Below are 26,030 nucleotides of genomic sequence, written 5' to 3' on the forward strand. Positions count from 1 at the left end.
CACTGAATTGACCCTTGGTGGGTTGGGGGAGGTTACTTCTCTCTTGCCTGAACACAGCCTCATGGTAGCATCTCTACCCCCTACTTCTACGATATGGGATGAAAGAGATAACCATCTTTTTACCCATAAAAACAGATATGCAAAGGATTGGACATTAAGAAGAATCTCATCATAACTGTAGTTATTGAGGATGCCTGATGAACCAATAAAAAAGACTTTGTATGGATGCTTTGTGGAGTTTATCTATCTGTCTTTGTACAGGACAGAATAGTAAAAAGATGGTTATCTCTTCCCTTTCATCCCATATCTTAGAAGCAGGGGTTAGAGCTGCTAACATGAGGCTGTGTGTTCAGGCAACAAAGTTGCAGATAAGTACTAATTTACTGTAGTATTCTTTTTTCACCATTTGAAAGTTAGTAAAAGTAAATATGAACACCTGTTGGCTTTAAAGTGCTGGAATAGTTAAGAAGCAGCTTATGAGTAGGTATATGGGGAACAAACCAATTGCCCCCAAACTGATGGGATAACTTGGTGTGATAAAATTCATGACTGGAATGTACTGATGGAAAGATATAAATTGTTCAAAAGAATCAGACCTAACAAAAGAAGAGGTGAAATTGCATTATATGTAATCTCTACAGAAATGCATAAACCACGGATGAAACCTAGAATGCATATGGGTCAATATAAAAGAAAAAAAAGATAACATTGTCATATACTACAATCCATCCAACCAAACAGAAGAAATATATGAACTGTTTGCTAATGAGTTAACAAATGTATGTGAGAAACACAGCACAGTAGTAATAGAAGACATTAGCTACTTCGATATCAAGTGGGAGACAAACTCTACATCAAGTAGGAGATCAATCAGATTTCTGACTATCCTAGCTAACAACTTTTCATATAAAAGGTAGAGGAAGGAACCAGAGGGATGGGTATACTGGGCCTAATTCTTACTAACAAAGAAGAAATGATAGAAGGGGTTGAACGGCAAGAATTTTGGGGGAGAGTGACCAGGCCATATTACAATTCAATATCATGCAGACACAAGCAATAGTACATAATCAAACTAATGTCTTAGACTTTAAAAGAGCTGATTTCAACAAATTTAGAGAGAACTTGGGAAGGATACCAAGGATGAAAACCTTAAAGGGGAAAACAACTCAAGAAGCTTTGGAAACTGACAAATATGATTAAAAAGCCGAATCCAGGATAAAAATGGCACCTCAGCAATGGAGCCATCTAAATACATCTTTGGTTCCATGGAAGCCACAGACAATCAGATCTTGAGGGCCATTTGGAATAACAAAAGGTATGGAACTGATCTAATTTAGAGGAGAAGAATTTTCCATAAGTGGGTATCATAGCAGAAAAGGTATGCAAAAAAGAGCAAAAAAAAAAACAAAAAACAAAGACGATTATGGAGCTGGAGGCTAAAACATATAAAGAATGGTTGCTGGATAGGGTATATGTAGTCTAGTGAAAAGAAGGACTAGGGTGACATGATAGCAGTGTTCCAATATTTGAGAGGCTGACACAAAGAAGAAGGGATCAACCTATTTTCCAAAGTACCACAAGGCAAGAAAAGAAGCAATGGATGGAAATTAATCAAGGAAAGCAGAACTTAAAACTGAGGAAAAATTTCCTGACTGTCAGAACAATAAACCAGTGGGATGGCTTGCCTTCAGAAGTTGTGGGTACTCCATCACTGGAGGATTTTAAAAAGAGATTGGGCAGCCATTTGTCTGAAATGGTACAGGATCTTCTGCATGAGCGGAGAGGATTGGACTAGAAGACCTTCAAGTTCCTTCAAACACTGTTATTTTGTTATCTGTTTTGTTAACTGTCCTATCCTTTGAGCAATGTCTATGGAGATTCTCAGTCATCAAGGTCATGGTGGTCCCATGATAGTGGATTCAAAGGATGTCCCAAAGGTGCTTTTTCAAGAGGCATCTAGACTTTCTGGTTTTTCTTTGAAGACATTTTGCTTCTCAACCAAGAAGCTCTGACTGGATGGTGGGGAATGGACGAATTTATACTCCTTTCAGACAGCTGATCATTTATAATAATAAATATATAACAAATACAATGAAGATTTCTATAGACAAAAATAGCTGCTGCGCCATGGGTTTACCGTTGCCCCCCTTGTAGCCAATCTCTACATGGAAAAGGTAGAAACCAAAGCCCTAGACTCCTTCACAGGAATTCCACCCATTCACTGGTATAGGCATGTGAATGATACTTGGGTCAAGATCAAAACACAGGAATTGGAAGCATTCCTCAAACATATCAACTCTGTGGACTGATATATCAAATTCACATGGGAAAATGTTAAGGGAAATAGTCTAGCTGGCCTGAACTGTGCAGCACACATTAAGGAAGACAGAAACCTTAGCAATGAAGTTTATAGAAAACACCCCCCACACACACACACACACAGATCAGTATTTATATTTTGATTCTCACTACCCACTGGAGCACAAAATGGGAGTCATCAGAATCCTATACCAGAAAAAGAACTAAAAATACATCAAGGGAGCCCTCAGAACATGTAACTATTCCATGTGGGCTTTCATCAAATCTCAAAAAGATGCTACAGAAGCTCCTCCATAACAGACACAAAGAGAACAATAAATGAAGCAACATCAACATTCCATACATTGCAGCAATACTGGAAAGCTCAGGAGGATCTTCAGCCAAAACATAATACGTGCACACTTCAAATCCAAAAATACACTGTCAGAAGCTTGTCCACTCCAACGATAAAATACTCAGAAGCAAACTGAGTAACATGGTATATGCAGTACAATGCAGTGAGCCATGTGCAGATCTGTACATTGGGAAAACAAAAGAACCACTTCATAAATGCATGGCACAACATAGCAGAACAAACCCATCAGGACAGGATTCAGCAGTCCAGGACAAGATTCAAAAGACAAAGGCCACTCTTTTGAAGACAGCAAAGTCCACATTTTGGACAGAGAGAACTGCTGGTTTGAAAGAGAGGTCAAAGAGGCCATCTATGTCAAAATTGAACAACCTTCCCTCCACAGAGGGGGAGAGATATGACATTATCTACCCCCAGTCTACAACACAGTCCTTTCAACAGTTCTAAGAAAGCCCACACCCATTTGCACTACTCAGGTGACTGTGATGACACAGATCAGTGGTGGGATTCAAAAATTTTTACTACCAGTTCTGTGGGTGTGGCTTGGTGGGCGTGGCAGGAGAAGGATACTGTAAATCTCCAGTCAGAAGTGGAATTTGCCGGTTCTCGAACTACTCAAAATTTCCGTTACCGGTTCTCCAGAACTGGTCAGAACCTGTTGAATACATCTGACATAGATAAACCTCCAAGTGGCCTCAATGACTCTCTAAAAGAATGCAAATGACCACCTGTATTCAAGGAGTATAAATCCTTTTATTCCCCACCATCCACTCAGAGCTGGGGAAGCTTCTTAGATAAGAAGCGAAATGTCTTCAAAGAAAAACCAAAAAGTCCAGTTATCTCCTGAAAAAGCACCTTTGGGACATCCTTTGAATCCACTATCATGGTAGACTGACTGAAGAAAGGTTTCAATGAAATGAATGATGTATATGTGTCTATTGAAGAGTCTCTATCCTAAATCACTTTTTCCACATACCTTTTCAGTAGATGCGAAAGCTATCACCTTTCCCAGTACCAACAGTATCCCAACAAATATCTCTTATCCCTTTATCATTACTGGTTCTGCCTGGAAGTAACAGCCCAGCCAAGAGATTCTCCTTTTTATGTGTTGGGATATAAAATACATCTATCAACTGGAGATGCCAAAAGTGGAAATTGGGATCTCTAATGAGCACTTAACTAGTTTACGAGGATGTTTTGCCAAACTACCTCCAGTTCTTTCAAATTTCAAAACAGACTTTCCCTGTTGCCATGGTTTCCACTTCACAAATTAGGCAGTTCTGGGAAAATTATATAAACACTTCTAGCAGGTGAGAACTAGATCATTATTTCAAGGATGTATGGAATGACGTAGTCCTTCAAGGGCAGGCTGAATAATCTTCTTTTACTGCTAACTATTGATGGCCAAATTTCAAAAGCTGGACCAATTACTCATGCCACAGTGCCTTTGAAGTTAACAATGCAGGTACTCTTTGACTCACAACAGTTCATTTAGTGACAGTTTGAAGTTACAACGGCACTGAAAAAAGTGACATGACTATTTTTCACACTTATGACCATTGCAGCATCCCCACGGTTATATGATTTACATTCAGATGCTTGACAAGTCCTTCACATTTATGACAGTTGCAGTGTCCTGGAGTGATGTGATCCCCTTTTGAGATCTTCTGACAAGCGAAGTCAATGGGGAAACTAGATTCACTCAACAAATGTGGTAAGAAAAGTTGTAAAATGGGGCAAAACTCACTTAACAAATACTTAACAACATAAATTTTAGGCTCAATTGTGGTCAAAAGTTGAAGATTAGCTGTAAATCAGCATGAAGAGTTAACTCTCTTTGTAGCGGAACATATCGATCTTCCACTAGTGCTGGGAACATTTGGTTACAAGACCATGACCCCAATATTAAGTGGAAAAAAAAATTTATTGCCCTTGAAAATGCTGAATGCCTTTCTCACTGTGATCGGCCCTCCAAAGCCTCCCCCGCCAACCCTCCTCCAATGGTTCACAGAGAGTTTCCCAATTTGACAAGTATATATACAGACTTTGCTGATGGTTTGGGGAGGAAGAAGCCTCAGCCCTCTCTCCGTGCAGAGATTGTGATTGCATCATAAACCTGGTCCCTGGTGTCAAAATTCCTACCAAGAGACAATTCCAAACGTCTACTACAGAATTAGAAGCTTTAAAATAATATTTGTGATGTAATTTGCAAAAGGGATTCATATGACCTCCCCACCCCCCAGTTGCTTGCCTCAGCTTCCACCTTCTTCATATTCAAAAAGCAAGATCCCAGTGGGCCTAACAACAGTGATACCCTCCGCAACTGAGGGCAGTCCATGATTACAAGGCTTTAAATGCAGTCACAGTAAGAGACTGTTATTCACGGCCATTAATTTCAGACCTATTAGATAGACTGTTGAAAGCAAGCATTTTACAAGATTAGACACCCACAATGCTTACCTTATTCTAATAAAAGAAAGCCATGAATACTTAATTTGCCTTTGACACCAGATACAGCAAATTTGAATATAAAGTGATGTCTCTTGGTCTGTGCAATATCCTGGCCATCTTTTCTAGATTCATGAACCAAGTTTTTCAAGATAAATTTATCGTCTTATATTTGAATAATATTTTAATTTACTCTGAGAATGAGGCTCAGCATACAGACCATGTGCACACGCTCCTCGGTAGACTAAGAGATAACCACCTCTTTGCTAAGCCAGAAAAATGTGCCTTTGATTTACAACAACTAGACTTCTTGGACTACTGTATTTCCGGACCCCAGAAAGTCCAAGTTGTACTAGACTGGCAAGCCCCTTGCATAGCCAAAGATGTCCAATGTTTCCTGGGCTTTGCTAATTTCTACAGGAAATTTATACTAGGCTTTGCTCACAGAGCCAAACCACTGACCTAACTGACAAAGAGGAGAATTAAATTCACTTGGGTGTCTACACACCAATCAGTCTTTGAAAAATTAAAGCAGCTCTTTTATGCCTTTTGCCATGCACCTTCTTTTCCAGAATCCTCTCTGCCCCACAATGCAATTATGACATGTTTAATAAAGAACTCCTTGCTGTTACATCAGCATTCAAACACTGGAAACTCTTCCTAGATGGTGCACGTTTTCCATAGAGATCAACACTGACTACAAGAATCTACCTATTGCAACAAACGAAGCCACTTTCATCCAGACAAGTTGGATGGAGTCAATTCTTCTTATGTTTTGATTTCTACATAAATGCATCCCAGGCTCCAAGAACTTAATGCCAGATATGTTCTCTCACAAACCAGTATATTCTGTTGTTCAAAAGATCCCATAACCAACAACAATCCTACAATGTTCCAATTCCCAGATTCATCAATCACCACCAACCACTGAGAGGCTGGAAGCTACCCAACTGCACCAGGACTTACTCACAAAGATAAAGACACACCCTAACTTTTTCTAGACCATGTCTTTTGCTACCATGGCATGGTATTAGAACTTGTGTCAGACAGAGGCATGCAATTCCAATCTAGATTTTGGAAAGCACTTTTCCAGCTACTAAATGTCAAGATCAACCTCTCCTCAGCTTACCCGCTTGCCACGAATGGGAAGGCCAGTATTTTACCAAGCATTACTTTCTGAAGATGTCTCCCTGAGCCCAATAAGATCCCAGCAACATCCTCAAATGCCAGTCTTAGTAGAGGGAGAACGAGAATACAAGGTGGAAGAGACTTACACTTTAGGAAAAGAGGCAAAGGCATTCAGTACTTGATTCATTGGAAAGGCTACACAGTTGCAGATCACTCCTGTGAAAATGCATGGTATGTTCATGCTCGTGATTTAATTCGTCAGTTCCACCAGCACTGATGTACTGGCTGTATTTTATTTTATTAAATAAACCCAAATAATAACTCTTAATTGAAGTACCTTCTAAGTTGCTAAAGCAATCAGGTGAAGATAATTGTGTTGCTTGGTTATATGGTGCATACAGTATAGTAGTTGGGAAATGAACTTTTGCTATAGGAAGTCTAACAAATTTAACTTTGGAAACCACAGGCTTTAAAAAAAAAAAAAAAAATTCTCACCTGGACTCTGTAGGAATAAAGGATCTGCCACCATTACCGGAACTTTAGTGTGAAGAAAGCAACTGAGCAAATAACATTAGTCATACATGACCTTTACCCCCTCATCCCAACCCACAGTAAATAGCGCAAGAACACATGGAACACAAAGATAACTTCCTTGGAAACACTTTTGGCCTGGCAGACACTAGATACTGGCTCAATTGGTTTTTCATGGAAAAAAAGGATGGCATGTACATTGACTATGGAGCAGGAGGTTGGCACAGTTTACAGTTACCATGCAAAGTAGAGGCGTGTGATATCCAGTGATAGGATATATGTTTTGCAGGACTTTCAAAATTAGGACTATTCTGAACTTAAATTCTACTGCTTATATAAATCTTGCACTATTAAACAACAAAGCATATCTCATTATTGTAATCAATTCGTTCTTATAGTGGGATAATTTCTCACTGGAAATGTTAGTTAGCTATACTTTTCTGTGTTTGTGGTCTAATATAAAAATGTAGTTCCCCTTCCTTCTTGCACAAGTTGGATTAACTTTTAAAGCATCTTAATCTTAATTTGATCCACATGTGAAAAGTTGAGGAATCTGTTGCAATAGGACCATTCAGTCAAGGTTTTGGAAAATGAGTGGGTGAAGATCTTACAGGATTTTAAGATCCAAAGAGATAATTCATTATAGTTATTTGTAACATGCCTGATATGATAATTATTAAAAAGAAAAAAGTCTGCTTCATTGATGTTTCTATTCCTGGTGATTCTAGAATTGAGGAGAAGCAATTGGATAAAATTAAGAAATACCAGGACTTGCAGATTGAAGTTGGGTGCTTATGGAAAAGAAATCCAGTTGTGATTGGAACCCTCAGAATGACACCTAAAGGATTATCTTGATATCTGGAAATACTGAATTTACCAGTATTTCAGTACAGAACACTCTAATTTTAAAGAGCCATGCTGCTTGGAACTGCCTATATTCTTAGATGCTATCTCAATAATTCCCAGGTTCTTGGTTAAGATCTGAATTATTAAGTTTCCATCAATATTAAACTATGAATCTACATAATAATAGACAATGCAATACCTGGAAACAGTGGAATAGAAAGAAAATTGTGGGTCCCATCCATTACACACAGTGGGACCAAGAAAAATTGGTGGCTTCCTGTCAATGGAATACCACTCAACCAAAGATAAGACTGGCTCCCATCTTGTTATTTTTCTGGAATGCTTTGAAAACATGAATTGGCAGTGGGCTTGGGGACCTCAAGCTGCTGCTCCGGTGGGGTGGTTGAATGGGTTTTTAGTTGCTGAATCACTGTAGGTAGTCATATAAATTATAAATAAATAAAAACTGGACAAAATTACAAAATACAAGGATACAGCATATTGTAATAGAAATAGAATAACTGCAAATAGAAATAGAACTGTGGCAAAAGAATGCAAAAGTGATACCAACATTAATAAGCACCTAGGATGCACTTCCAAAGCATCTGGAGCACTACTTGAACATCAACAGTATTAACAAAATTACTATCAGTCAATTGCAAAAGGCAGGCTTATTTGGAACAGCTTACATCCTGTGATGATATTTTTATTAAACAGTATCTACATCTGGTGGATTGTGCAATCTACCATAACATGAATGCGTATGCTGCTTTCAGAAGTTTTGGGTGACTTAATAATTGTTAAAAACATCCCCCCCCCCCAAACAAAGAACAGTAGAAAGTCTTAATTTATTTTAGGTGTTTTCCTAACAGTTTCTGTTATACTCCACTTTTTATGCAAGCATCACAACTTCACTATTATCAGAAAAACTTCGTGGATATTACTAAACCCACTGTCAACACAGCTCCTTTGTAAAAGTCATAACATTAAAAAGAGACATGAAACATGGCAGTGAGGAAGCTTAGGAATTTTGCCTTAGCAACAGCTTCCTTATAACAGAGGCCTTCTCTGAAGCAAAACATCTGGTTTTTAAAAGAGGATTAGTCTGTGAACTCTGATCATTTCTTACTCTTAAAACAAAAGAGTGATTAAAAAAAACCTCTTGCCTCTTTTCAGATCTTTTCACAAAAGTAAATGGAAATGCACCCAAATGTAGCTACAGAATCATCCCCTCCCACAAGGTAAAGGCTTTGTCTAGAGGTAACAAGGGAGCACACTAAAACAGTTCGCCCCTTTACCTGGGAATATTGTTACTGGAGGAGGCCACACTGCTTCCCTTGCCAAGAGCCCCTCCAAGCAAGTTCCTTCGAAGGTAAGACAGGCCCCTTGTCTGCTAGTGCAACACTCTTTCAGCCTTCTTGTTAAGTCCTGCCTACATTCCTGAGCAAGATAAAACTGAACAGATGCCAGATGGACAGAGGCGAGCTTTGAAAGTGGGCTGGCCATGCATAGGGGATTTGGGGTGGGGTGCTTTCAGTGGAGATGTGGTGTTCAATTTTCCTTGCAGGAGGTTGTGCAGTATACGCAAGAATGAAGTATATTGTAATCTGTCTAATAAATACTATAAAGCAGCATTTCACAAACTTTTGATTGTATCTTAGTGCTTTTCTTAGTGCTTGGCAACTTAAGAGACCTGTGAACTTCTACTCCCAGGATTCCCCAGCCAGTATGTTTTCTTTAAGTTTTATTATTGTATATCTGTTTACTTTAGAAAGCAGTCACAATGGAACAAAAATCTTCCAGCTGTAATACTCATTTTAAAAATAGGTTTCGTATAGGAGGTGAAAGAAGTACTATATTCACTAGTTTTTATTATCTAATTAAGGCATATCATACGGATCTTAATTTTAACTTCTGAAGAAGTACATAGAATTAAACTATATTAGGGAAATTATCCAAGTACATTTGCTGATGTTATCAGCAAATCAGACGCAGTTGTTTGCATTATATCATAAATTACTACTTAAAACACGCATGTATATACTGTTCATACACGCCTTTGCCACAAAGTAAATTGCACCATCAATCGTAGGCTAAAGTAGAGCCTTCTAAGAAAGAATGATGAGCATAGACAGCTGTCTCATGGCTTTTCAAATTTTACGAATCCCGTAAAAGAATGCTGGGTAGTTGTAGCCGGAGACAAAAATTAATGGTACAGAAGACCTGGACAATATGCTAGGTCTTCTAAGTTCATTACCCACTAAAAATCCTGGATGCAGTGCCTTCTCTCTTCATCAAGACAGAAAACAAACAAAAAAAAAAAAAAAAAAAACACACGAAACTATTGCATTTAAACAAAAGAGAGAGAAAAATATTTCCAAAATAGTTTATGGATTTTCAAGGATGTGTTTGCCATCCACTGTCAGCAGAATAACTTTCTGCATACATTCACTATTCTGATTTTCTTTTCTGCTTAATGGAATATTGAAAGAAAACATATAAAGGAGAAGGCTGGAATTCTTTCTGTCCCAGGCTGGCATTAGGCTAAGGCTGAGTAGATCTAGTTTAATGGGGAAAAATGCTAAACCCATCCAAATAATTCTAAAAGAACAAATTTTCACATCAGCAGGTGGTGGTGCCATCAGTCAATGTGGACTATACCCTACTGTCTTTGCCTTTCAACAAAATAACTCTGAAAATTGAATAGAATAGGATATAAGATAATAATATAAAAGATAATATTAAAAATGTCTGAAAATGGGCCAGCTTGGAGGTGGTAGAGAAAAAAAGATCCAGCTAAAATTCCCAAAGCATCCCCTGTGGGAGAGGCCATTAGGACGGAACTGTAGGTGTAACAAGCTCTCTGAGCAGCTTCCAACCATAGAGTATGCAGTACTTGGGAGGTCAGATGCTACAACTCAACCTCTCAATCTTCTGAAGAGTTATAACTTTTGGCCATTTTGCCAACCATTGTTGTTATATAACAGTCGGGTTCTACAGTTCATGGGATGCCCTCTTTTACTGTAAACATATATGTAATTATATTGAACTTGGTTTACTCAAGGATCAGATACACAGGTAAGTTGAATTCCACTTTATTGATCTCAAAGTGCAAGTTATCTTACCTCAGATAATTTACACATATATTGGAACAAGCAACGGATACACAGAAATTAATATAACAAATCTGTATTCTGTATTACAATGCCAATACTGTGATCATATATTAGTACTGTGACATTTTATGCCATGCAGTCAATAAAGTGTGGTCAGAGTAATCAATGTTAGCCCAAATGAAAGTCTGACTTTCTTCAAGCCCATCTCACATTTTCAACAATGCTTCATTAAAGAAAATCCTCCTGAAAATTCAAAATATATTAATTGGTATACTGTTTCCTTCAACTCCTTCACAGCAAGTAGTATTGCTTGAAAAATAATTACTTCAGTTGAAAAATAAATCTTTAGATTCACTCACAAAACCTCCCATTTTCCCCACACGTTACCCACACCAAGTCATAGTCAACGAAAGTGTTGAAAATTACTGATGCAGAATGCCATGCCAGGAAATTAGCCCATTACTTGTCCAACAGGGTTTACTCACCCATGTTTCCAACCTACAAAAACAAACTTTTTGAATCCAGCAGAGAAGATTTGCTTGCTTGCCAAATGTTTCTCTCCCAGCTTCATTTCCTTATCTGTGGCTCTAGCCAGTGACCCCTCTTTCCTTACAGCAGCAGGAGTGGTTCTCACATTGCAGTCACTCCATTATACAGCTCTATGTCTAGCTTTCTGGGAATATGTAACTGGTCTGACTAAGGATCTGCTCCATAACCTGATTCTGGAAAAACATGTACATCGCTATATTTTCTTCTTCATCCTGTGGCCTCAATAAAGTTGGCCCAAAAACAATTGCAACACTCTGCTGGGACATGCGGTTCTTCTCCCGGAACTCTACAACCCTGGGGGGGAAAAAAGGAAGAACACCTTGAAGCCATAAGAACAATTCTGCTATGCCACCAGAAGTAAGTGGACTTAAATTCCAATTTCTTTTGTTTGGGTTTAAGTTTATCACTTACAATACTTTTATGAAGTACTAGTAGTCTTCTATAAAGATGATTGCTAACTACTTGCCCTTTTGTGCCTATCTGGCTGTTTAAGTTTCATTAAATATTGTTTCTTTCAAGCAGCATAGCAACTGAAAGTGTCATCAACTAAATTTCTACAGTGGTGCAATCAGGCAAGCAGACAGGCCTGATGGGATAAGGAAATGAGTGGGGTGGGGGTCTGCTTTCAAGTGGGAAGTTAAAGATAGGAAGACCAAAAGGCAAAGAAAACTGTCATAAGGGTTGACTCTAGCTTGGAGGAGACTGTGGTTGAAGCAGTACATTTACAAAGGATCTATGGTCACAGGACTGCTTTTATTGTAAAATTAGTATTTTAACAGCCCAAACTGACAAAAATCTGGAAAATGATGCTGCTCACCTGGAAAGATGCTGGAAGAGAACTCTTGAGGTATTGAAATTAGCAGGAGGTAGAGAATGCACAACCTCTCGTAAATGATGCCTTCGCTTTGCGGGGTCTATAACTTCTGTAGTCCCCCCCCCCCAAAAAAGGAGATTTCACTCATTCTGTTCTTTATATAACTAGTTCTAAGAAATAACAGTAGATTGTCTAGTTTTTTTCACTGTTATTTTTCACTGCAATGGAAATACAGGACATCATACCATTATTTACTTTCTTGCCACCCTGTTCTTTCCAGCAGTCAAGAGCAAGGGGAAAGGAAAGGCGCATACTAGACCAGAAGTCACATTCTCCTAATTTGATTTTACAAAGAAAGGCTATGCCAAGCCTAGTTTGCTAGATGGCATGACTCCTTAGATTCCAAAGAGTATATCTTAAAATATGCATATGCGTCTCTATGTGTATTTTATGAAGTGCCTATTCTATTCCCTTTTTTGCTTTTGCTTGTGTCGATGTTTTTAATTCTGTATTTTTTTTCTCACAACTTTCTTAGTTCAGTAAAAATATTATGTGAAATCACAACTGTCAGTCTTTCAGCTGTGTTGGCCTTCAAATGCATTGAGTTTTTCCTAAGAACCTAGGAAATTGTATTAGGATAATATTTATGTGAATCCCAGCAGAATGATCTTTTCTAACTGTTAGATGGAAATTTTGTCAATGTGCAGATTTTTAATGCACTGTCCAAGATTTTTTGGCATGGCATCCAACATGACAATAACCACTCGGACCATCAGATCTTGATATTTGTGGTTATTGTTACCTAAATTGATACTGTTACAAGGCACGAGAAGGCAACCTGTGTTACTTTTCCTAAATAGAGCTCTAATGTGACCTTATTAACCATCTCCTCATTGCAATTTGCTGATTAAGAAGCACTTTTGATTTGTAACACTGTTATTTGAAGGCAGATATTTAAATTATTTATCATTTATTTATTTGTACCCTGCCTTTATCATTTTTACAAATAACTCAAGGCAGCGAACATATCTAACACATCTTCCTCCTCCTATTTTCCCCACAACAACAACCCTGTTAGGGTGGGCTGGGCTGAGGATGGCTAAGGCACGACTTGAACTCATTGTCTCATACTTTCTATCTGGTGGTGTAACCACTAGACAAAACTGGCTCTATACACTATAAATTTAGACTGGATTTAAACTTTAAAAAAATAAATTAGATTTAAATATTATAATCCACAGAAAATTACTCCATTTATTTTTAGGTTTTTTTTTTCTTTTGACCTGGCCATGTCCAGGTTTAATGTTACACTCTGTCTACCAACTACCTTTTAAATTTTCACAGTTTAAAAACAGTAAATATGATCTTCAGCTGCTACAAGATTCGCTAAATCTGCTTTAAATGATCAACAAGCAATAGGACAGAATGGACCTGTATCTTCTACTATCAATCTAGGTGATGTGCTAAATTGACACAATTTCTAATTCCCATTTGTTTCAACAAGAGAAACAACTGAGATGTAGATAACCTGGAGAAATGGAGTTTTATATGCAGAATATTCAAATCGCCTTTCTGAACTCAAAATTCTAATTTTGGAAGTATTAGTTCAGCTTAGGCATGAAGCCAGCTGATAATTTAGAGGTAGTCAATAGGAAGAAAGAAGTAGCAATTTGCTTTTGAAATTGTTGCCATGAAAATGTATTAGTCCAGGCAGTCATCAGGAGTCAAAACTAACTCAAAGTGCTCCCCCACCTACCCACCCCCGCTCCTTAAATTTGCCCTATTATGATTTGTGGATCTAAGGTGTTCAATAAAAAACATTCTGACTGCACCTTAGCTATGGAAGATATATTTTACAGTCAAAAAAAAACTTTGGCTTTGATACATATATTCAAAGTTAGCCACTAAATAATCCTTTTATCCTTCCTAAGAGTAAAAGATTGTCTTACCAGCAGCAGCAATTAATCGGTTGAAAAATCTGAAGGGGAAAAGCGGTTCGGGTAGTTCGCGGAAGAAGAGTTTGAGTGCCCCAGTGATGACATGAACATCATCCCACTGGCCACTATCAAGATCCAGATACTCATCTGCAAAATTAATGAAAATTAAAATACAATATATACATGCCCAGTCTCATCCCATGTCCCTTAGCACTGAAGATAATGATAGCAATACAGCCATAACTGATTTATAGACCAACATTTATTCACAATCCTTGGACCAGAGAATAATTTAGTAATATTTGCTCCAGAACCATGCTGAAGAAGAAAAGGCAACTCTCTCAAAATGCACTTAACTTTCAGAAGGAAGCTCAAATTTAGTTCCATTGGAAAGTAACTTGGATTAGCTATTTTAGTGTTAGAAAGTTTTGTTTAGACCAAAGTTATTCAACCTTGGCATCCTTACGACTTCAACTGTGTGGACTTCAACTCCCAGTATGGTGGTTATAGAATTCTGACAGCTGAAGTATACACATCTTAAAAATTGCTGTGTTTCAAAAACACTGAGCTAGATATTCCTCACCTTGCTTTATCTAGTGTATGCCATGACATGAGAAAGTGGCTCCAAGGATCTGACCCCTTGAGGGCTGCTCCATGTATCCTAGTATGTCCATGTGGGTTCTGGGCAATAGGATGGGATTGGGAAACATTTCTTTCATGCTAGAATATCATGCATAATATCCTTCTATTAGGCATTCAGACAAAGATGTTGATACCAACATCCCTGGACACTGTCCAGGTTTCAGGAAGCCTCCTATATACATCTCTATATTCATCTTCACAGAAATGAACAACCTGAGATCTTCTACAGGCAATGGACATTATGCCTCACTTAACTATCCCATTTGCAAGTCACAGTAGCTTACCGTGGTCAACTCTGTAGCGCAAATTTTGTATTGTAGCCAGGTTACCACTTATCCGATAAAGTCCATCAATATCCAAGCCTGAGAGACAGAGAAATGGCAACTATTATCTGTATCTCCACAAGAGAAAAATAGGTGCAAAGTAAGGGCCTTTTCTCACACTTTGCATTTATTTTGCTTCAGTACAAAAAACAACAAGCGCTTTTAATGAGCCACAAAACCAGAACGAAGGACTCAAAATGTAAATGTTATGGAAATTCTGGTTGTTGTGTGATGGATGCACATCACAGAATCGAAGATGTAGGCTGTCTGGGATCAGATTTTCAGTTTAGATGAAATGTAGAGTATTGCATACCTCTTTTCTCCACAGTGGCGATGCACTGCCTGACGAAGTAAGGCACTGTACTTTTTTCACGATCACAAAGAACTTGAAGAGAACATCCAAATACCTGATCTGAATTTAAACAAAAACAACAACATAAAAAAACCCACATCAACTCAGGCAAGAAAGATGGATCAGATTATTTTCTAAATGAATATGCTTTCATTTAGAGGGCAGTATTAACTTGGCAAGCGGTGGTTGAGCCCCTTATAACTTAAATGTTAAAAGTATTTTAAATGGCTACAAATTAACAACAAATGATAGCCAACTGTGGGCCTGAGTGGCACTCCAAGGTCATTTTTTAAGCAGCATTCCTTCTCTCCAGGGAATTTACCTTTAATGTAGCCTCGATCTCTCAGGTACTGTAGAGGTGGACGCTTCAGCAGAAATTTCCTGAGCATATAGCGGATTTTGCTGGAATCACTATCGGAACCATGAGAGTGCCAGAAAGCTGCAAAGGGACAACTGGCATTAGAATAGTCAAATAGGGAGTGGGGCATTGTTTTAAAAGTGTGCTGAAACTTTTACTGAACCTCTCGCAGGGGGTGGGGGAAGCAGCAAAAAGAGAAAAATATAAGTTTCTCCATCAAGGTTATTTTTAGAGGCTTTTTACATAGTATGTTCACTTGTATTGAAAATAAGTCTTTTGGAGGGTGTGCAGTCTTTCAGCTGAAGGAATAAAATCAATTCAGCAATTCAGTCAATGTCTGAAATACTCTACCTGACTCTGTGGTTTCTACCCCAAATCCCTAAAACTTTAACCTTAGACTGTCTACTATTGACCTCATCTCTTTCCTAAGAGGTCCGCAGTGGGCGTGCATAAGCGCACTAACATGCCTACCATCCCTGTCCTATTGTTTGTTTCTTTTTCTTATTCGTACCCATTTCATGTATTCATAACCATGTTTATACTTATACCTGTTATCTAATAATCGCTTGACAAATAAATAAATACATACATACATAAATAAATAAAACAATTCATAAATCCCTTTCTACTGGTTCCTATTCTGTGCTGCTGCCAAGAATATTACGAAATGCATGAAGTACATTCATGAAATCAGTAGAAATGAAGCTCAGCTTGAAGGAGAATTCACCTTTACAAATATTCAAAGATCAACATATGAAGGAAAGAGGATAGGAAAGGAAATAAAAAGTTTGTACTGTCATGCATGGCAAAACCATTACTTTTAAAAATATTGTAATTGCTACCATACTACAAATGCCATTAGTCATATTTATGTTACATATATGCTACTCTTTCTCCTAAACGTCAGGAGCTTTATCAATATGGGGATCTTCTATGTAAAAATCCTTCCTTTCCTGAGCAAGCAGACCAATCAAAACTTGCCGGATCCAGACTATCCAGAAGATAATTCCTGCAGTCTGGTAAGGCACTCTGCCCTAACCTTGGGCCCTTCCGGGGTATAGAGTTAGACATTCTGTACATCCCACCCATTTAGAGGAAAGTGGCTTAGATATATAACAGAGTTTGGTCTATTATGTGTTTGTTTTAATCTTTATGTTCTAGGATTGCTTCTTGTTAATTCATATTCAAACCTCTTTCACAACTTGTAAAGAAACACACACTTTTTCAATATGCGTGGCTTAGCATACTACAGTTTTAGCCTCCTTCTTAGCCTTTTCCACACTGCAGCCTTCAGCTGCTGATCTGTATATAAACTAGCTGGAAATTAAACTGGCTTACAAAATTCCTTTCTGGATTTCAGTCACATTTTCCCCCTTGGTCACACTAATAGTCAGGTGATCTGTCTCCTATTTCTTTTCCCTTCCCATTCATGAAAGCAAATGCCAACTGCTTTTGTTTTTGTTGGCATGTCTTCAGTAGATTGAAGAATTTTTTACAACAGTTCTTCCTGTCACTTGGACTTGAAATAGAAATTTAGTTGAAATCTTTGTCAATTTTACCTAGTTAAGAGAAAAAAAAATGAACGGCCAGCATGCATTTTGCCATTTCTCCACCGAATCCCTTGAAAACAAGACAAAACAAAGAAACAGCCTGCATTGCAGGTTTTCATTGGCGAAACTTGAACATTGTTTATCAGAACAAAAACAAAGGTCCACTGTTGAAAAAAATATATTAAACAGATTCTAATTCAGTAGCAATCTTTAATTTTATGGTAACTTGAAGTCCTAAAAAAAGATTCCTGGTTACTAAATCCTCTTTAAGTATTTTAGGTAAAAGAGGGATTAACAAATCCTAATCCTGAAAAACTATCATGTATCTGTGGATAAGTATGTCTATGGTATTGATGAATTAGTTAATCTGCAAACATATGTGATGTTTCCATTTTAGTTTTCATCACGTATTGTATCACTGTTGTCAACTCAAATCACATACAATTGCCAATGAACAGACACAGACCTGGATGCTTTTTTTCACTTTCTTTCTCTTTGCTCCCTCCGGTTTGTTCCTTGGATTTTACAGCTGCTAAATTATCATCAACCACTTCCAAAGGGAAATCTATAGACTGAACAAAAGAAATACAGAACAATTATTGTCATACCTGCCAAAAAAGCTAGAACTATGAAATCCTAACATTGTCAGTCCCACTAGCAATTGGTAAATATTCTATCTTTCCTTCCTTTTTTTTTGGGGGGCAGGCAACAATGGTAGTAATAATAAATATTCAAAGATCAATATATAAAGAAAAGTGGATAGGAAAGGAAATAAAGGGTCATGCATGGAAAACTATACTTTTTAAAAACATGGAAGGTTTACAAATGAAAATGAGAGTCATCTGGATGCTCCTATGAAATCCAATTAAAGAGGCAGAGCAATGGCAGAAAAAAAGCATCACTTTGTGTGCAAAAACCACAAAGGAGGTTTGAGTGCATGTTAAGTTCAGTGACAAGTTTTGCATACATTTATGTCATATACCAGCTTGCTCATTGCTGAAGAGAAAGAGAAACTTTTTTTTATCAGTTACCATCCCTTCTCCTTTTATCTGAGCTCACAAAAAGAAAGTTTTTAAAACAAAATGACATTTGCAAGACTTAAAGCTCAGGAATTGCTACATTTCCCCACCAGAGTGTTTAAAACTGTTCACTGTAAAAAAAGAGAGAAAGAGGCTTTTCTAGCAGAAAGAAAATACTTGTATTGCTTTTGCATAAGGGAACTTTTTTTTAAAAAAAAAAAAACCTTTCTTCTGATGCTCTTAAATGCCCCTGATCTGCATGAAATTTACCTACATTCAGGAACCACAACATAAAAAATAACCCAGAGATTTTAACTTTACCATGGTGTATGTTAAGAATAAAACATATGTACCCCTCCAGGTTCAACTCCCAGCAATGCCAGCTAGCACAGCCAATGATGAGAATTGCTGTACTTTAGTAACCTCTGAAAAGGCTAGATATGGAACCATAACACAAGAGCTATATCTCTCTGCTTTGAGAGTTTAAGTGAAAGTCGATTGTACATACCATCCTGATGACTCCCACCCTGGCTATACAGTATATGAAAAAGTTTTGGGCTTCATTTGGGATAGAATAGATGCAGTAACAAGAGACATACAGTATATGAAAAAGTTTTGGGCTTCATTTGGGATAGAATAGATGCAGTAACAAGAGACATACCAGTCTGCCAATTCTATGACTAATTGCACTGTGCCACATGCTGGCAATGGAGTCCAAATCATGTTGGATCAAATACTCTGAGCCATCCTGTGTCTTCAGCTACAACAGAACAAGCATTTGTATGTGATATCTAAAAGTTGTTCTCCACAAACATTGGAAATTGTTCTAATTTACCAAATTGCACTTGCAAGTCTTCATTGGTTTTTAGACTTATTTTATGAGTGACTTAGGATAAAGCATATTGCATTTCCATAATAGTAATCCATATCAAGAAATAACTAAACTGATTCGTTAACAAAAAAGAATTGGATGCTTTGGAGACTGCCCTCCCCCATCATAACTACAGGTTCATCGGTTGGTTGCCTATTATCTCTTATCATTTTTCTTCAAATAGCGTAAGATACATTTCCTAAAATGTATTGACTGCATCAATAAGATAAATGCCTTTTAATTTTGCCTTATGCAGCAGAGATGGTCCAGGGAATAGGGACATTTTTCCTTCTCTCTAAACTCTGGCATACTTGACAATGATGGCCATTTTTTCTTACCTCCAAAACATTTTTCCTACTTGACCTGTCTTTGTGGGCCCAGGAAAGAGATGCACCATGAAGATTCACGTTAAACTCTGGGTTGCTTAGCACAGAGGGATACTTCTAAATGTGCAAAGAAAAAAAGTAGAAGTAACACAAATGTTCAGATTGGACTCCCGACTCCCCATCTTCCTTTATTACATTATATCTATCCAGCATACAAATTATTCTATTATGACTAATGTATCTTGCTTCCACAGATATCTAGATTTTGGGCCAAACTATGCCGTGTGAGTAAGATTTTAGTTATGCATACATATTTCTAATCAATTGGTGTGAATATAAATGAAAACAGAAAAGTTTCTAATTTAAAGTAAGGTTTAGCTGTTAGAGATGAAAATCCACAAAGGCAACTATCTTCATCATTGTGTCCTCCAGAAACATTAAAATAGTACTTCATTGCACAGCTAACATTATCAATGGCAAGATAGTTGGGAATAATATGGCAAAATTGCATCCTAAATAATCTATTAATTTTATCAGAGAGGAGGTATGGGACAGTAACCTTTTTGGCATAGTTTATGAAAAACATTTATCCTATTGTTCCAACAAAAAGCTTAAGGAAGCAAAAAAATAGACTTAAAGACAAAAAGGGTCATCATTTAAAAGATCAAATAAATGTTAGCAAATACAGTTGGGCATACTGTAGTAACAACTTGCAGGGCTTCCAAAAAAAGAGAAGAAACTATGAATCAAATGTGTAAAATAAAGGTGTGAGGCAAAATGAAGGAAAAGTTTCTGTTAAAATTCCACATAAGGATGACTCATATGACATTTATTATCATTTAATTAAGTTTTATCTAATAAAGAGGCAAAAAGAGAACTTCAAAGCAGTTTGGTATTTTTTTTGTTATTTTATATACGGTGTAATTGTCTAAGTCTTCCTCATACTAGTTTTGCTTTACTTTTAATGTTGTGTCATATTATTAACATAGTTACAGATGTTTCTTTTTGACTGGACATATATATTTAAAAATAATTTATAAAAATTATATGAGCCAAACAGAATTTTTATTCATTCATAGAGAAACACATATTTCAAAGTTTGGAAATTGATTTTTACTAACCAAATGCAACTGTGAGATGAGAAGAAAAGACTCCTGAAGATACCTCAAGAATCAGGCAGCTTCATATAAAGGAAGATTATTTTTAAATTAACTGTATTTATAAATTTGAATTTCTTCATCTACTCTCTATTCTACTGTAATATCAACTGGTTATCTCAAAGTAGGAATCTAAGGCTGAAGACTTACTGTACTACTGGAAGATGAATGCTTGGAGTCCTTGAAAAATATTAAGGCACCACCTTCCAAGACTGTCCATACACAGGCCCAGTTCTTCCTAAAAGAAGATAAAGAAAGAACACATCATTCATAGAATTAACTGGATAGACATAAACTGAAAGTAAGGTTTTGGAAAAAAAATAGTATAACTATACAAACATAGACAGCAATATTCCCTTTTTCTCTCATCATTTTTCAACACACATTACTCTTAATAATCAACATACAAAAGGAGTATGTCTCTATGAATGATCAGTCGTCATGAGAAAACAGGCTCAAAATAGTATGCAAGACAGATAGACAGACAATATATAGCTGAAGAATGAGAGGGAGACACAATCAGAAGGTCAATAATTCAGTTCCAAATTGCTCACAAGTAAATAAAAAAGGCGTGGGAGGAAAAGCTGAGAAGTGGCTAACTATGCTGCAATGAGTGATTTTATTCAGGGGAATGTAGACTCATTTAGTTCTTGAAAATGTGCCAAAGAAGGCAACTGGCAATTGACAAACACCTTCCCCTCTGACCTGGCTTAAAGCTGCTTTTAATTGTACTGATTATTTGCTTTATTTAAATTCAACCTTGCTTGCTTTTGCTTAATCAGTAATGATTTGTTAGTGAATTTATTAGTGATGCATTCCCTCCCCAAAATATGTTTAAGTCTCTGGAATTATGCTCTACCTTGCCTGAACCAGCATTTTTCAAAAGTCTTACAGAACTATGATGTCCACTACACATTTTTAGTTAGAGTCTTGCTTTTCAATTCAATGGTAACACTTATATGTTTAAGATTTCTTTGGGTGGAGTAGGGCGAAACTCAATGGCTACCACTACTTTCCTTGTAATGACTCAGGAACATGGTTTTATTTCCAACTCTTCCTCATACTAATGGCTAAAGATTTATGCCAATCTAGAGGCAAGGAATTAAAACACCTAAGAATTATCTAATAACTAGGCTGCTATTGACTAGAGAAAGAGATTATATCTTATGCCTTGAATGACTGAACAAGGAGGAAGCAGAACCTTAGAAGGCAACCTCAACTGATCTCCCTACATCAGAAAGGCTGAAGTAAATCCATAAAACACACACAATAGGCCCCTCTTACCTCAGCCGTTTCCCTTTATCAGCAGTTCTTGTCCGATATAGCATCCCAGCTTTCTCAAGAGATTTCAGCTGGCAAGGTGGAGAAAAAGAAATGGCAATTTAATTTTGTCCTAGTTGCTGGGGAAAACCCCATCATCAGAGTAAAGGGTGGCTCTGCTATTAGACAGGATCAGTAGCTGACTAGCAACAATCTTGAGCCATTGAGGATTGCTTTTAAACAAATCCAAAGTTACTGGGAGAAGGGCTAAGCACTTCTCACTTCCCAAGCGTGCTTATCTTGATTTGGCTTAGGCCACTGTAAGTTTAAGAAATAAATCTAGGAATTAAGACAATACAATACTTCAGATATTGTCTAATTTAATCCAGAGTACAGGAAAGATGCTAAAAATTGGGAGCCTATTGGTAGACATTTTATATTTGCATTTTCAAACTCATTAAAATAGCCCCTTTTCACCTTCCTTAGAGAGAAAATAATTCTTGAGTTTCTTCTACTGTGGTGGGGCTTGGACTCTGTTATAATTTAAGGAAATAAGATCAGGAAATGGACAACATGGAAATGGTAATTGTAGGCACTAAGTGGCTGTTTGAAAGTGGCAGCTATTTTGGCCATCCTATTCCCATCATTTCATCTTTCCAAAAGGTTCTCCTGGTTCAAAGTATGCAAAGGATTAGGCCAGATGTCTCCATACTTGGCAACTTTAAGCAGGGGTGGGATTCTACAGGTTTACACCTATTTGCTATAATCGGTTGTTAACATTCTAAGCAGTTCGGAGAACCTGCTGTTAGAAGAAATTACTGGCCTAATCCTGTAAGGAAGGCAGGAAGGAAACATTCTGGTGTTGCTTACAGAAACTGCCTCTCCGTTAACCCTTATTACATTCTTGGCAGGGCTACATTTCCTGTCTCTGGAACTTCTCTGGAGTTTTTCTCTCTTCTTTTGCTGGTACTTTGCTCGTGTGTAGTGACCATTTAAAGTTACAATGGCACTGAAAAAAGTGACTTATGACCATTTTTCACATTTACGACTGTTGCAGCATCCCCACAGTCATGAGAGGCCAGGCAAGGAGATGTGTGTCTCGATGTGAGTGATATTGAGTTTGCCACACACAGCCAATAACATGACCACCAAGCCATGGCCACCCAGTCACATGGCCACCAAGCCACACCCACCACCTAAGCCATGCTTACAGAACATGTTAAAATTTTTGAATCCCACCCCTGACTTTAAGACTTGCGGACTTCAACTCCCAGAATTCCTCAGCCAGCCCCAAGTTTGGGGACCCTTGGCTTCTCCATTTATCTATCAAAACCCCACCATATCTGCTATTAGCAAGGAGAGACCTTTTCTTTCATACCTGCTTATCTTTTGACCCAGGGTGAACTGACTGGCTGGGGAACCAACTTGCAAAAGAACTGCTGCCACGACTAGATCCACTACTGGTGCTCGGGCGCTTGCCAGAAGTGGTCACCTAAGTATAATAATTTTAGCAGCAGTAAACAACATACAGGCACTCATACCACAGTTCACCAGGATCATGATCTACTGTATTGTTACACTCAAATTTGTATTTACACCTATCAGTAGATAACCCATTTTATCTCCTCTTACTTTCAGCAGATGAATTTGTATGCCAATTGATTAAACTTTAGAATTTGTTTTACAGATTGGCATTTTTACTGTGTCTATCTCATTCAGTGACTGGGATCATAGAGGCAAATGGTGGTTTGCTTAACCATGGGTTTCTGAATAACTTATCATGGCTCAGTATACATTATAAAGTAAATTCCTTGTTCTATGCGATTACATTATTGTTTTAATTTAAACAGCTCTGATTCTACCATTAGAATGTCTCTGCCTCATTGTAAAATTAATCTTGTATTCGCAGAATCATAGGATTGAAACTATGTTGGAGGTCTTCTAATCCAACAACTTTCCCAGGGCAGGAATCCTCAGATCTGCCCAATTGGCTTCCTAACTTTTGTTTGAAAACCTCTAGTGATGGAACATGCAGAATACCAGGAAGTAGGCCAATCCATTGCTAATAGTTTCATGGTCTGGAAATTCTTCCTTGGATCTCTCTCTGTGCCCCCACTCCCTCCCAGTCTTTCCAAGATATTCTTACCATGTCTGGGACCTCAAACATTGATGTTTCTGAAGTGCCAGGGGAAGCACAACCCTGGTCTGATGAAGGAATACCAGCATAGTCAAATTGCTTGTAGGATCCATCTGGAGAATAACCTTCCTTTGGAGAGACTTCATGTTCATAAGAAGAAAATTTTGGGTAGTCAGTTTCTGGAGTTGGTGGCTGAAAAAATATTAGAAAAGAGGTCAATACACAAACAACCTTTTTTCCTCCCCACACAGTTGAAAGGATTCTGGCTTAGAGGGTTTTCCCCCCAAGGCTTGAGAATTATGGAAGAACCACCCCAACATCCAGTTGAGTCCAGTCCTGCTGGCCTCTAAAAAGGTCCTGAACATCTGCTTTTTCTCCAGATATTTTCTCAGTTATAATTATGAGTTGTGGGACTGATCTCCACAACATATTTTATTTTACTTTATTATTTTATCATTTTTCTTTGTATTTGATGTTTTTAATAGACTTCTCCCATTCACCTACCCTCCGATCTGAAGATCTTCTAGTAAATGCAGGCCGCATCTCTGGGGGATTGAAAGTTTCTTGGGGTGCCTCCCACGAAGTCTCACCTGTTGCTGCATTATAGAAAAATATTTGCCCACTGGCCTTATCTACATATTGGTTCCATTCAGCAGATGAGACAGGGCTGGGACAGTGAGAGTGGGAAAGACTCACACTATCCCCAAAGGGAGCCCCAAAGGGAGACTCCCAAGTTGTCTGACCAGTCACAGAATTATAATAGAAGAAATGACCACTTTTGGTGTCGGTGTGAATTTCCCAGTTGTTCAAAGAGTTGCTGAGGCACAACTGAAATGGGGACTGGGAATCTCTGGCAGTGGTAGTACTGTGCTCCAACTGTAGTTCTTGTAAGTTCACATATACTGGATCTGTAGCCACATCTTCAAGCAACTATGAAAACAATAAAGAAAAGTAATCCAACCACCTCATTGTATGACACCTATCCCTTACCCAGCTCTCTGAACGGCTTAAACGTCTATAATTCCTGGCTAGTTACTAAGGAATACATAAAACATCTAAGTAATACATAATTAAAAATAGTCTAATAAAGTTCATTTAAAAAACAAAAAAACAATATAATAAACAGCAAAAGAAATAAGATAACATACAAGTTAAGAGTAGATACAATAATTTAATTATTCTGTACTCAGTATTTCTGCTCCAAAAGACATTTGTATAGTATAAAGAAATCTTAAAAACTCTTTGTGTATTAAGTGTGGAAAACAATCTTGGCAGAAATACCATGACTACAATTATTTTGAGATGCAATGCTGCTTGCTTGCAATGGCCTGAACTTTTTATATTAATAAGCAAACAATTCATTAAACTTATCCACTCCAATGTTTTTTTCTGTTTCACTCAAAAGTAAATCAAACCAGCAATGTACCCCTCAAATCTGTCACTGTTCCTTTTGATGACTCATTACATTTTTATTAGTACCCTTCTAACATTTCAAAAATAGAGTAATATTTACAGAACAGCTTATACCTTCCAGCTTCCCTTAGTTTCACCATGACAATTGTCCTCGGCTTGGATGATTTTTAAATTTGATAGTTAACATTAACATTGGAGTTTATTCCATCTAATTCCCCTATTCTCACCTTTGTACTTGTGTCTTTTAGGTACCAGTACCTAGGTGTGTGGAACTTAGCAATTAACATGTATATTATTTTGCCAAAGATGCAATGTTTTCTCACCTGCTGTCTTCAACTCTATTAAATAGTCAAACTGACCTACTGATAAACTCCAGTAAATATTAGTTATACATTAGGTATATTGTAGATCTATAGCAAAGAAAAAGATTGAAATCCAAAATAAAAGTTGGACAAAAATATTTTCTCTGGTTTCTGCTTTTTAACTCTGATCTTCAGTTCTCCCTTTCAAATGATCTTAACTCAATTGTGATGCTAAAATTGGAATTTGTATTGCTCTACTTAGCATATGTATCTACTAAGT

General features: G+C 37.5%; 1 protein-coding gene across 5 annotated transcripts in view; it reads right to left on the bottom strand.

The window, feature by feature from the left end:
• The window catches only part of LOC113424417 (rho GTPase-activating protein 27), an 88,949-nt gene that overhangs the window by 1,106 nt on the left and 61,813 nt on the right, over positions 1–26,030 (bottom strand). Inside the window, exons 3-16 of one of the 5 annotated variants that reach the window (XM_087945708.1) lie at positions 24,540–24,965; positions 24,045–24,227; positions 23,277–23,390; positions 21,923–21,990; positions 20,789–20,876; positions 19,494–19,598; positions 18,946–19,044; positions 17,732–17,837; positions 15,680–15,796; positions 15,319–15,417; positions 14,967–15,044; positions 14,053–14,187; positions 12,107–12,212; positions 10,704–11,583 (exon numbers count right to left, since the gene is read on the bottom strand). In XM_087945708.1, coding sequence (XP_087801834.1) covers positions 11,406–11,583; positions 12,107–12,212; positions 14,053–14,187; positions 14,967–15,044; positions 15,319–15,417; positions 15,680–15,796; positions 17,732–17,837; positions 18,946–19,044; positions 19,494–19,598; positions 20,789–20,876; positions 21,923–21,990; positions 23,277–23,390; positions 24,045–24,227; positions 24,540–24,965 — 1,902 coding nt within the window. In that variant the 3' untranslated portion in view covers positions 10,704–11,405. Of the gene's footprint in view, positions 1–10,703; positions 11,584–12,106; positions 12,213–14,052; positions 14,188–14,966; positions 15,045–15,318; positions 15,418–15,679; positions 15,797–17,731; positions 17,838–18,945; positions 19,045–19,493; positions 19,599–20,788; positions 20,877–21,922; positions 21,991–23,276; positions 23,391–24,044; positions 24,228–24,539; positions 24,966–26,030 lie in introns of those variants that run through there. The other 4 variants (XM_026686093.2, XM_087945705.1, XM_087945707.1 and 1 more) reach the window with 4 other exon arrangements.

The sequence above is a fragment of the Notechis scutatus genome, chromosome Z (assembly GCF_049901735.1).
Source record: "Notechis scutatus isolate UNSWTSFEM ecotype Mainland chromosome Z, rNotScu1.2, whole genome shotgun sequence".
Classification (NCBI taxonomy): domain Eukaryota; kingdom Metazoa; phylum Chordata; class Lepidosauria; order Squamata; family Elapidae; genus Notechis; species Notechis scutatus.